Below are 11843 nucleotides of genomic sequence, written 5' to 3'. Positions count from 1 at the left end.
CCGAGGGCATCCATAATGATGTTATATTGCTTCATCTCGTAGCCTGGGAACTGCTGCCTTAGTTCCCAGCGAAGGGTCCGTACTTCAGTGTCTTCTCTTCATTATTATTATTATTATTATTATTATTATCTCCAGATTTTTACTGAAATCTCCAGACTTTTTTACATCAGTCTCCAGATTTATGGTGTTTTGAGGTTGAGAGGTCTGCATAATTAAAGATCTCTCCGTTAAATTGTTGGCAAAATGATGTTAACTTGTGAGTACCGTTACAAGCTCGTTGCGTGCAAATTATAAAGAAAATCTGGTGACTGAATTTTCTACAAAGAAACAAAACCGATTTCAATTGCCTGTTTATATCTATCTATGTCGCCATGGCAATGGCACCTACGTCAGCCCAGCTATCAAAAACACAAAGTTTGTGTTGTTAACTTGCTTGCTGCCATTTTTGGCGACCGAGAGATCAAAGGTTTTAGAGAAAATCGTGAAAGAAACAAAGGTATCAAAAACTGTGTTCAACCACCTTAACTGACTAACGACAACGGTCGAAAAATGTAAATGACCACCGAAAACACGCGAAAAAAAATACCGATTAGTGACAGGTAAATACTAACTGACAACCGACATAGTCCGACATGAGCGATATTTGTATTCAGAAAGAAGAGCATTCTGGCCTAGGAGGTAACAACTTCAATTCAAGATTCAATTAGTGATCAGAATTTCCTGTCATTCAAGTTACTTTCTGGCAGGGTAGGAGTGCGGGCTCATTTTTAGAACAGCGTCTGGTACTCGAGCCCACGAACTACCCAACGAATATGAATAGTTAACTAGAATTCTTAATTTTTAACTGAAATTTACCGACTACTCACAAAGATCGAAAGTTTAAACCGAATACCGTCAAAGTAGTGAAATTCCAACCGACAACCGACTCGAAGACCCCCTATTTAGACCTTTTAGAATACACTGGTTAAAATACAAGATTTCGTTGTGCTGTTATCGTGAGCCTCGGATATTTCTTTGTAATTTGGGCGAACACAACAACAAACGAGCACGTTTTACACTAAGCATAATTGATTTATTTACTTACTAACTTTTACTACATTTGGCATTTATCACATCGATTAGTTTTACAACTTATTTCTTTTCTCCTAACCTGCTACTTTGCAACTTATTTGTCATAGGCTAAGAATTGGCAGCTCCTCATTTAAAATCCAAAATGGCAGCCCGCCTGAAAATAAAAACTATTCAAGATAATTAGCCATCGCCTAGGGAAGGAGTCAGAGGATTTTGGTTCAGTCAGAATGAGATTCATCTGATTCCCCGAAATAGAGGCGCGAGAACGAGGCTAAGCCAACCCTGCTTAGCCTCATTCTCGCGCCTCACATCCATCTTTAACATATAAGAACTCGGAAATGGGAATCATTAAGATTTCAGTGAACTAAGTGTCCTTTCATTTCTTAATGCTTGATCTTTAACGGACATTTAGTGAGATCGCTTCTAATAATCTGGTGCCCAGCGTTAACGAAACGTAGGATCCTTACAAAAACTCAAACTACACTTTGAATGCCCACCATACCTCTACCTTTTCGATTTTGAATCATTATGGGATAGAGAGTCAAGAACAAAACAAATAGACTCTCTTCAGAAAATCAAAAGCCAAAAAAAAATTATAGTCTCAATGCAAATAAAATGATCACCGAGCTCCTAAAATCCTATTTGTTGGGAGTATAAGTATGCAAATCTCATTAGAATGAAAATTCAGTTAATTGTAAAGAAGAGTCATCTCGACTAGTTTTCATTGACAATTTGGTTTTATCAACTGAGTTCAAAAAGTAAATTAGCCACCGCAAAGAGCCTTCTAAAGCTAACATTTGGAGCGTTTGCCCTTCGGCCTTCGGCAGTAACTAATTGCGGTTAGGTTCCATCCGGGTCGGTTTTCATCCGGGTCCGATTTAATCCGGGTCAGTTTCCATCCGGGTTTCCTACCCATGGGTAATTTGGTGGACACGACGGGGCGCAAGTCTTCATCACGGGCGAGCCCTTGGCTTGTGGATAGTAACAAGTTTTGCAACTACCGGGAGGACAATCGGCTGGGGGCTGAGAATCGCATTTCCATGGAGCAAAGTCCTCAATATTTCTAAGTGACGTGGGAGACTGAATCCACTCTAGAGCTTGGGAAACCGTGACTATCCATACGTCGCTCATGGACGCCAATTTCCTGAGAAAGCTTACGGTTCCTATCACGAGAAAAAGATCAATCAAAACAAAATTAAAAAAAATTGAATAGAGAGAAACTTTTAGGCAAATAGCATTAGTCACTACCATGACTAATACCATGAGCGTTATCAACAGCAGTTCTTAGGGGTTTTCATAGAATGCAGTGCCGGCGTATATATTGAGGCGAAGAAATATTTTCCGAGGGAGTAGATGTTAAGTGGAAAAATAGGAAACGGGGGAGAGGGAGGGGAAGGATAAAATACCGGCAAATATTTCCTCGCCCCAATCCTCCACAGTTACCAAATCTAAGATGGCGGACTAATACGAAAATGTGCACTCGTGCGCCCAAAATACGCCGGCACTGCAGGCTAGGGTTTTCATCATCTGCGCGAAGTCTGAGATGAGATGGGCAAGCTCAAGCTAAGGGAACGTACCATGGGCGAGCCTCTTTCGTTAACATCACAGCGCACAGTAGGGTCTAAAGTAAAAACCGTCGTGGGATAAATTAATATGATCTTAGATTATATATCAACTCTTCCCAACTGTCACGATTTCGTCAGACAGGTTCTAAAAATAGCCTGTTAAAGTTCAATTAATTATGGCCGTGAAGATTCATACAGAGGGAAATGAATTGAGGGGTAGCGCTATCAATCTTTCGTAATTAACGTTGTCAAATAGCCTTTGCACAAGGCTTATCCAAAAATATGTTTATTGATAGTATTCATTCCATACACTTGTCCACATAAAAGTGACCTTCTGATTATTCCCGAAAGACATAAATCCCGTTTTTCTGGAAGTCATGGATTAAGAATGACGACCCCTAACTATAACTTGCAATTTTCGATTTCCGAGTCGGAAATTCGTAGGCGGTCGGAAGTCGAAAATTCGTAGTCGGAAATCGAGAGTGAAAGTCGGAGGTAAGAGGTCGGAAGTCGGAAATGGAAAATCGGGAACTGGAAGTCGAAAGTTCGGTCTTGGCCTTCATATAAAGATGCCCCACTTTAACTCGGAACCTACCTTTGTAGTAAGTGCTGTTAGCGAGCCATTGTTCCTCTAAAAGCATATAAAAGGGAGCTCTGTTGGTGGTGTAGTGGCGCTCAAAGTTGGAATTGAAGAGTTCGTAAGCCTCCTCAACAGTGTTGGGGGGAGTGCAAGATTCCACGAAATTGCAAAGGATGCCCTCCTGGTCGATGTAGTCTACTAATGGCACTTCCCATAATCCCGGGAAAGAACCTACAGATTAGATTTTAAAAAAAAATGAGAGAAAGAGCTAAGACGATCGTGTGGTATGAAAATTTTGCCGAGTTTTATTTTTAATTTTTCAGTACAATTTTTTTCAATTTTCGCCATCTTGATTTTTACCCAGTACTCACCTCGCTCCCCCGAAGACCCACAAAACGGGTAGTTTGGTTCCAGCGTGATTCAATTTTTTTTTCGAAGCGTATCTCAGTTGAGCGTCGTAAAAGCAAAGCTAAGAAATAAGAACGACTAGGACTGGGATTGTTATACTAACCCTTTAGACCTTTTATACATAAATATTTATATTCCCCTCACTTTTCTCTCTATATTTCCTATTGTACTGACAAGGAGAATTTGTTTGACAATCAGGAGCTTCTTAAAGAGGGCCTCAATGGGGTTAACCAACAAAAGCGTTATGCAAGTAAGCATATTGGCCATTGTTTCGGAATAAACCCTGTCACGCGACAAACTTGTCAATCCCGGATTGTCAGACTCACAAATATTGTGGTCTGCGGCTGACACCTCTTGATATAACACATGATCGACAGTCAAAACCATTCTGCCTTCATCTACAGGGAATGACGCACACAATGGCTAATGTGCTTTCTTACATTACGCTTCTGTTGTGCGCCATAGCCATCAACGAGGCCTGTAAATGTAGAGTGCCACATCCACAGACTCAATTTTGTAATGCAGACTTTGGTAAGGTTTAACCTGTTTACTGTTTACTGCATCTAACTGTTAGTGTTTTGTCTGGGCGCTTTACGACAGCGATTTGTTTTCCTCGCGACTTGGTGACACCGCACAACACGGACAACTTTTAGGATGATTCATTTATATCGCCATTTTTCACTAGATCTACACGTTACTTGACATGGGATGCTAAACTACTGAACTACCTCGAACAATTGATTGAAAAAAGCGTCTCTGCATGGTGTGTTGCGCACAAATTATTTCGGCTGTTGGCCATGTGTCTTCGCAACGCAACATCATCAGCAGAAGAGCTTAATTGAACGGTTCACCCCATATTCAACGGTCGGTTGATAAGCCTTTGCAAGTTTTTCAAATGAAGCTTCGATTTTCATACTCTGATTTTGGATAAGGACGACTTTGAAGCAGTGTTTTCCTCGAATTGGAAGCTTTATCTCTTCCATTTCTCTAAAAATTCCGCTTTAAGATGGAAATCTGAAATGGAATCAAAAGTAACTTTTTAAAAAGTCCGATTTGTTTTTCTTTGTCTTCCAGTTAAGATACTTTAGAAGAGTGCACCTTTTAGTTTTTCCAGCACGCAGACAAAGGAAATAAATTGTTTTTAAAATGATCTTATTAGTGAAATACGTAGAACAGTGGGAAGCCTTAAGTACAGCATTAGCAAAATGCTTTTGTCTGGGCAAAAGTTTGAGTTAGTCATTTCAAATCGGCACGAGTGTGAAACTTTTTTATGCTCACAAAGACATTTATCGGCTTAACAAAGTTCGTAGAAACTACTGCGCGGTATAGCATTCGGTATCAAACTGATAGGACAGGTTTGAAAACAATTGACAACTGTCACAGGTTTACTTGACTAAAAATATAAGTTATTTGCTAAGTAATTTCGTTCAACTTAGTAGCCTGTAATCACAAATAAGCAAGTTTTATAATAATCAAGTTTTACAATATTGGAGACGCCAGACAATGAAGTTTGCACTTATGGATCAGAGCTAATAATTCGTGATGGCATTCGGAAACTGCATCCCGCAATAAAAATAATCCACCATAGATTAGAGGCCATAAAGGTTAGTTTTGACAGAGGAATAGACTTCAAAATGACCTCTATGTTGACATAAGTTATTGTTTAGACACGCTGAGAGCTATGTGCGGAAATCGATGTTTGTACAACGCGGATGTTGGAAATGTTACTTACCACAAATTATTAAGGTCAACCAATGCAATCAGTTCGGGTTCAAGGTGAAAGATCTACAGTTACACGGCAATGCCTATGCAGATCTCAGATGATTTCTGAGCCATTTGTTTTCAAGGTTGCTTGTTCAAGAATAACAATTACCAGACACAATTACAACAGGCGAAATTGCAGCCAAGAACGATGCAACATGGTAAAACAGTCCAAAGCGTGCATTTGTGTGCCTTTGAACCTATACCTTTATGATGGGGAAGCAATAAGACGAGGAACAGGCCACTTTACACTCCCCTCTTTTCATCTATTTTCCCGTATTTCTCTCTCTTCTAATCTTCTTTTATTCATTTCTCTCTTTCCACCAAATTTTTCAGTCCTCCCCCCCGCATTTTTGTCCTTCCCCATCTTTTAACTATGCGTGCATCCCTTTTTGTGCGAATCAACTCAGATCTAATCAAACCGAAAAAAATAACCATGACGTCCGAATTGAAAGTCATACAATAAAACCACATGTCTGACTCGGATGCATCTGTGCGAGAGACAAAGGTGTTCGGTTAATTTGTTAACCACTTGTTTCCTGTCTCTTGTGATAAAATTAGCTTTTACATCATGTCGTGATGGTTGACAATGCCAAGCTTTCTGCTTGTAATCGCTCTTAGAAGAGCTTTCGTCTTCTGACAGTCGTCATGACTTCCGCTCAGGTTTCCGAAAAGTCTGTACTCACCGTCGTCGACAACAGCACGTTCTAGTACTACACTCGTGTGAAAATCTTACCTAGTCTGAATTTCAGCCGTCTCTTCCCTTTACCCCGCGACCCCCTTGGGGAGCAGCAACAGACAGGTCACCGGAACTTTTGTCAGTGTTAAATTTCAAAATTACGTACCTTTGTGCAGACAATCATTAATCCCAACATCTCAATTGTAACTCATCTTATTGTTTGCCGCACAATTCTTCTGATGTTAGTTCAGAAATAAAATATAAATTAAGGGATTATTAGTTGATCCTACAGCGAATTCTCGAAACTGCCATCATAAGAATCGTATGGTAGAGAGATCTTTGGCGGAGAGGGTAAAAATAACTTAGTAAAACGAACCTAGTGTAATACATTAACAATGCTATGCTTCTCCGATCCCCAGCAATTCGTGCCAAAGTTTTGAGGGAGTCGCTGGACGGAGACCAAAGAATTTACACACTCCGAGTCCTACGAACCTTCAAAGGTGATTCAACAATCGGCCGCTTGGCCAGGACTCAAGGCAAGGGGAAGAAAACGAAAAGGGTGATAGATGTCACAACAAATAGCGATACTGCTGCCTGTGGCGTGCGTCTCGACATTTCGAAAGTCTACCTTATACTCGGTGACGTAGGAACACGCACAGACAGGCAGGTGTTAACAATGCACAACTGTCCACTACAGTCTTTGTGGCGAGACATCACTGTGCAACGACGCCGCGGGCTCAAGTCAGTTTACGGACGGAACTGCCAATGCAAAATTGAAAAGATCTGTTACAAGAGTCCTCCGAGCTTATGCGACAATATGATTGGTGGGTGCGACAAGCCGGCTGCTGACAGTCGGGTGACCTATTGCCGAGGCAAGCATTCATATTGCGCTAAGACTGGTGACAAGTGTAGGTGGATCCTTCCAAGAAGAGCTGATTTCCAAAAATGCTTGCAAGAGTGAAAAGTTTATGCCTCAACATGGCCAAACGGAGCCCGCTTTCAATACTTCGAAATAGATTCCTGTAGACATTTAAGCGCAGAAAGGATGTTCATCGATTGATCCGAACCCTTAAAATGCGATTGATGTAGTTCCCCCTTTCATAGTAGTTGCTATATATTCTATTGCAAATTAGTTGTGTACTTGGAAAAATAACGAAATAAAATGCCTGCCTATACAAAAATGTTTCCATGTTTGAATAGAGAACAGTATGGAGAATATTTTTACTGATTTTAGGGCGTAAAGAGTTAAACGAAATATTTTACTTACTAGTCGGGCAAGGCTGGATAACACAATCTTGGGTTGATAGGTAATCTAACGTATAAGGCCACAAAGGTGGTTCAATGAAGTTTTGAGTAGGCATCGAAGACTCGTACAGGAAACCCAAGTCCCGAAGTACACCGAACTCCGTGTTTCCGCCAACCTGAACGTAGGGTGCCCTATAACCTTTAATCTCCTTCACTTGGACGTTGCCCCATTTGCGTAAAATCTCTCTCATGCCTCCTATCTCCTGCATCTGTTCTTCCTTGGTTGCAGTTGCCCACCAGCTTTGTGGAAGACGACGGGAAATGGAGTTATCAGCGATTTCGTGGCGTTGGTGGTACAACGTTTGCAGCATGCAATAGTTCGTGAACTCGTGCGACACGAAAAATGTAGCAGAGATGTTACATCCATTGGGGTTTTTCAATGTACCATCGAATAGCTCTTCGTAAAGAGGAAACGCATTGTCAACCACAGCGGCATCAAATGAGATCATTACAATCTGAGGTGTCGACGACAGGGATAAATTGCCAGGGATTTTGGTTCCGCTGCAGAAGCAGTCTGGTAGTTTGCAATCGTCTGGGTTGCATAGATCAGTTGAATCCACCGCATTGGCTTGCAAAAACAAGACAAGAAAGGTGGTAAGAGGAGCGAAAATTCCTGAAGAAGACATGACTGCACTGTGTACTTTTCTGCAATGACCTTTTCTCAGAAAAGCTGCTCGCTTGGACCCGGTCGAGACAGTCGAAAATTCCTGATGATCTAATGTGTTTATTTTTACCTTTCTGGTTACACGTCATACGTCATTTTTGACTACAGGAACTGTACGAGTAAAGTTCCAAAAATGAACGCCTTTAAAGGCTTTTTTGAACTCATTACGAGTAAAGAATCTGGTTAAGAAAGCAGACAAAATTTGCTTTCTCTAAATTGTTCCGTATATGTTAGATTCTTGCAATAATGTAGACTCCGATCAATGGCGTGATGTAATTTAACTGACCTTCACTAACTCCTTATTCCTAGAAAGATTGAACGAATGGTGATTTATTTCATTCTTTTCGTCACCTGCTTTAGTTTTTATAGGAATAGAAATATTTCACGCAGTTACGTTTATTACGGTTTTTTTTGCCTTGTCTTTCCAACTTTCCCTTGAAGTAGCCTCAAAATTTGGATTCATCACCCGCTAGTGACGATTGCGTGAGAGGTGCTCAGATAATTGGTTACTAGAAGTAATCTGGGCATTCGATAGATCGAAGAAACTTGTCAAATTGGTAGTAATTACGAAGTAATCACGGCGTTTATTGGTTATAAAAGGCGTAAATTCAAGTCTGCACGTGATGCGAAACTATCAAGAAATTCAGGAAATAGAGAAAAATATGCGAGACGCCCTAAGTGACGTCACGGGACAGTGGGTTGTACCCTGAAACAGAACTTAAGTCGGGTATAAATCAGTGCGACTTGTACCGACTGTGTCTTTGAGTCACAGCTAAGATCGAGAGAGGACCATTTAACAGTCAACAGCTCAGAGATTTTAAAGATCATGTCGTGGCAAATCAAAGCAGCCTTCGTCACGGTTCTGATTTTGACGTGTGTGCAAAGTACCACCGGAGCAGTCCTAAAGTCTCGTGGACATGAACCAGCTCGGCCATGTTCACCAGACATTTGCAAGCCTCCCGACTGCCGTTGTAGCGGAACGGACATTCCTGGAAATCTTCCACCAGCGAAGGTTCCCCAAATGGTTATGTTGACCTTCGATGATGCTGTAAATAACCAGGTGGACGGTTACTATAAGGAGTTATTTAAGGATGGCAAACTGAAAAATCCAAACGACTGTAACGCAATGGCTACATTCTTCGTGTCGCACGAGTACACGGAGTATCAAATGGTCCAAGCTCTGTACCACAACAGGCATGAAATTGCAGATCATACCATCTCACACCGAATTCCCTCTTCCTGGTGGAAATCGGCAAATTACAGTCAGTTGACAGATGAAATTGCGGGACAGAGAGAAATTTTAAGGAAGTGGGGACAGGTCGAGGCAGATGACGTCGTTGGATTCCGTGTCCCCTTCTTACAGCTCGGGGGCAACACAATGTTTCAAGTTCTGTATGATAACAAGTTCCTGTATGACTCGTCCATGCCAACCCAGCGTTACATGGATCCGCCGATGTGGCCGTACACTCTGAATTATCGATCGACGCAAGAGTGCGTTATTCCACCATGTCCCACAGGTGAGTAAACCGGTACTTCAATTGCATTTCATGCGCCGATCAGTTCGAAGCTTCAACTTTCCCCCGGGCATCATCACACGGCATTTGAATGTCGTCCGTTCCTGGGAAGTGGGGAAATGTGAACCTTGCCAGGGTGGGGTAGGGAACTTGAATCGGAACTGTCAAGTCTTAACTGACAAGTCTGATCAGTGTACCTGTTATCTTTTAATAAGGAATTAATAATTAATAATTAATTTAATAAGGTTTAAAGATAAAGAGTTCACTTTCGCGAGCAGATGGCTCAGAAGAAAAACTTCATAAGAAAGTCACGGTCACCGCAACTGATCTTGCCTTGCGGCTATTGGGTAGAAAATGAGTCTTCGAATTGATCGACGCATTGCCAGCCCGACTGGTGGTGGGCGAGAGAGCCTGGAGAAAAATACACGATGCTCCTCCGTTGTTCCAGTCCCCTGAACTCGTCTGATTTGCCTAGTGATTCTCAGGGTTAGATGCTTTGGTAAATATATTTTTACCAATGATAACTTAAAAAGACTCGTATGCTCACGAGGTCAGTGAAATAGAGATAAAACAACAATAGACAAGCAAGCCGTACTTGGACGAGAAGGACTGGTGTCCTGTGTCAGTCTGGCTGGCCCTATCTCGCAGAGTTTTTCTCTCGTCCCTGGAGAGGACAGTAGGTACAATCTTATGTTTGGTATGTTTTTTCTTACACTGTGCTTTGTTTGTAGATTCATTTCCTGGCCTTTGGGAGGTTCCTATGATCGATTACAACGATTCACGAGGAAATCCATGCAACATGATTGACGGTTGCTACCCACCAGCCAATGCGCAAGAAGCATATGATCTACTATTGACGAATTTTGAGCGACATTATACCACTAACAGGGCACCGTTCCCCATGTTCATGCATGCTAAATGGTTTGCAGAGTACCCTTATACTATGTCTGGTAAGAATATCTTGCAAGTATCCAAGAGATAATGAAAGAAATCAGTATCTGAGCAACAGCGCACCCACCCCTCCCCTAACCCAACGACAGTGAACTGATAACAAGTTAGGGTTAATGTTGGATACGAGGGGAGGCGCGGTGGGGGAGGGGAGGAGGTTAAGTGCGCAGTTGCTCAGATACCGACGTTAATCCTTGATCTGGACATAAAATCATTTGTCTTCATTGAAGGATTTGAATGCAGGATGTCTTGGCCTTGATTTTTTAGATCGCAAGATCTCGATTGTTATCATTCATTTCTTTGCTAGTTAGAGAATTTGGCGTCATGGCGGTCAAGGCCATATCCCCTGGTTGATAATTTGGATCAATAACAGTATCTGAGTAACTGCACCTCCATCCTAACCCAACATTAACTAATATAAATGTTTTATATTTCCACTCACAGCGATGAAACAATTCCTCCAGGACATACTTGCTCGTGGAGACGTCTGGATGATTGGAATAAAACAAGTGATTGAATGGATCAAATCGCCAACCAGTCTTGACGATATCGAAAATTTCGCCCCGTGGAAATGCGACCCGCCTTCTCCACCCCCGGCCTGTGCCACCACGAACGTCTGCGGGTTCCCGAATGACCCGCATTACTTGTACACGTGTACCCGCCCCTGTCCTGCGCACTACCCCTGGGTCGGAAACCCGGATGGAAATTAGCTTCAGAGCCAGTGTCCCGGATGAAATAATGTGCTTGCTTGACATTTTTTTGATTGGAGCGAAAATAAAAATTAATCATTTTGATATTTAAATAACTGTGACCTAAAAGGACTTTTCTTAGTAGCTGGGGATTAATATGTAACTTGACAATTCTGGAATTAAGGAAGTATCGAATAAATTGACGTGTTTTTTTTTTGTTTTTGCCTTTTTGACGCAGAAAAAAAGGTTAAGAGATATCTTTTTCTCTTATTTGTTTATGAATTTTTTTTTTTTTTTTTTAATAAAGGAGCGTTTTCGAGAATTTGATGGTCTCGCGTCTCTTCTTTTCTTGGATTGTGAATATTCACGCGAAAATTTATTCGATTACGTGCTTCATTGCCGCTCTTGAAAGAGTTTTGTTGAAGGCCTTTGTGAACAACTTTGGGAGACATAGCCAGGAGTACTTTGGGAATTAAACTCTTAACCCAAAATCCTCTAAATCTATTGAGCTGCGGAGCGTGGTTTACTCAAGGCTTACTTGGCAAAGGGTTTGCGTGATTAAAATTTTTAACATATTGTTCATAATTGAGGTATTGCTTTTCAACCAATCTTATTGGTCCATAAGTTAGCGCCTTGACCCATGACATCATGTTGCTAGC

The 11843-nt window shown here is 41.5% G+C and overlaps 3 protein-coding genes across 3 annotated transcripts; 2 read left to right on the top strand and 1 right to left on the bottom strand.

Annotated features, from left to right (window-relative positions):
* Positions 1–1050: 1050 nt before the first annotated feature.
* Positions 1051–8056, bottom strand: LOC111327663 (chitin deacetylase 7). Its single transcript, XM_088737524.1, has 3 exons — positions 7332–8056; positions 3232–3447; positions 1051–2234 (listed from the first exon to the last, which is right to left on the bottom strand). Exons 1-3 carry the CDS (start codon positions 7993–7995, stop codon positions 1960–1962), a joined length of 1155 nt encoding a protein of 384 aa, XP_088593650.1. The 5' UTR covers positions 7996–8056; the 3' UTR covers positions 1051–1959.
* LOC111327625 (tissue inhibitor of metalloproteinase) lies at positions 3995–7245 on the top strand. The gene is made up of 2 exons (XM_022931844.2): positions 3995–4155; positions 6484–7245. Exons 1-2 carry the CDS (start codon positions 4032–4034, stop codon positions 7023–7025), a joined length of 666 nt encoding a protein of 221 aa, XP_022787579.1. The 5' UTR covers positions 3995–4031; the 3' UTR covers positions 7026–7245.
* Positions 8057–8558: 502 nt separating the features above from the next.
* On the top strand, positions 8559–11506 carry LOC111327624 (chitin deacetylase 7). The gene is made up of 3 exons (XM_022931843.2): positions 8559–9550; positions 10279–10497; positions 10940–11506. Exons 1-3 carry the CDS (start codon positions 8860–8862, stop codon positions 11203–11205), a joined length of 1176 nt encoding a protein of 391 aa, XP_022787578.1. The 5' UTR covers positions 8559–8859; the 3' UTR covers positions 11206–11506.
* Positions 11507–11843: the final 337 nt, after the last annotated feature.

The sequence above is a fragment of the Stylophora pistillata genome, chromosome 11 (assembly GCF_964205215.1).
Source record: "Stylophora pistillata chromosome 11, jaStyPist1.2, whole genome shotgun sequence".
In the NCBI taxonomy this organism is placed as follows: Eukaryota; Metazoa; Cnidaria; class Anthozoa; order Scleractinia; family Pocilloporidae; genus Stylophora; species Stylophora pistillata.
Note: the sequence above shows the minus strand (reverse complement) of the source record. Positions and strands in the feature narration are given on the sequence as shown.

Coding starts and splice junctions, on each gene's coding strand:
- LOC111327624 (XM_022931843.2), top strand. CDS start 8,860: ATGTCGTGGCAAATCAAAGCAGCCTTCGTCACGGTTCTGATTTTGACG. Junction 9,551..10,278: donor TATTCCACCATGTCCCACAG/GTGAGTAAACCG, acceptor CTTTGTTTGTAG/ATTCATTTCCTGGCCTTTGG. Junction 10,498..10,939: donor GTACCCTTATACTATGTCTG/GTAAGAATATCT, acceptor TTCCACTCACAG/CGATGAAACAATTCCTCCAG.
- LOC111327663 (XM_088737524.1), bottom strand. CDS start 7,995: ATGTCTTCTTCAGGAATTTTCGCTCCTCTTACCACCTTTCTTGTCTTG. Junction 3,448..7,331: donor TATCCAGCCTTGCCCGACTA/GTAAGTAAAATA, acceptor TCTAATCTGTAG/GTTCTTTCCCGGGATTATGG. Junction 2,235..3,231: donor TAACAGCACTTACTACAAAG/GTAGGTTCCGAG, acceptor TTCTCGTGATAG/GAACCGTAAGCTTTCTCAGG.
- LOC111327625 (XM_022931844.2), top strand. CDS start 4,032: ATGACGCACACAATGGCTAATGTGCTTTCTTACATTACGCTTCTGTTG. Junction 4,156..6,483: donor ATTTTGTAATGCAGACTTTG/GTAAGGTTTAAC, acceptor TCCGATCCCCAG/CAATTCGTGCCAAAGTTTTG.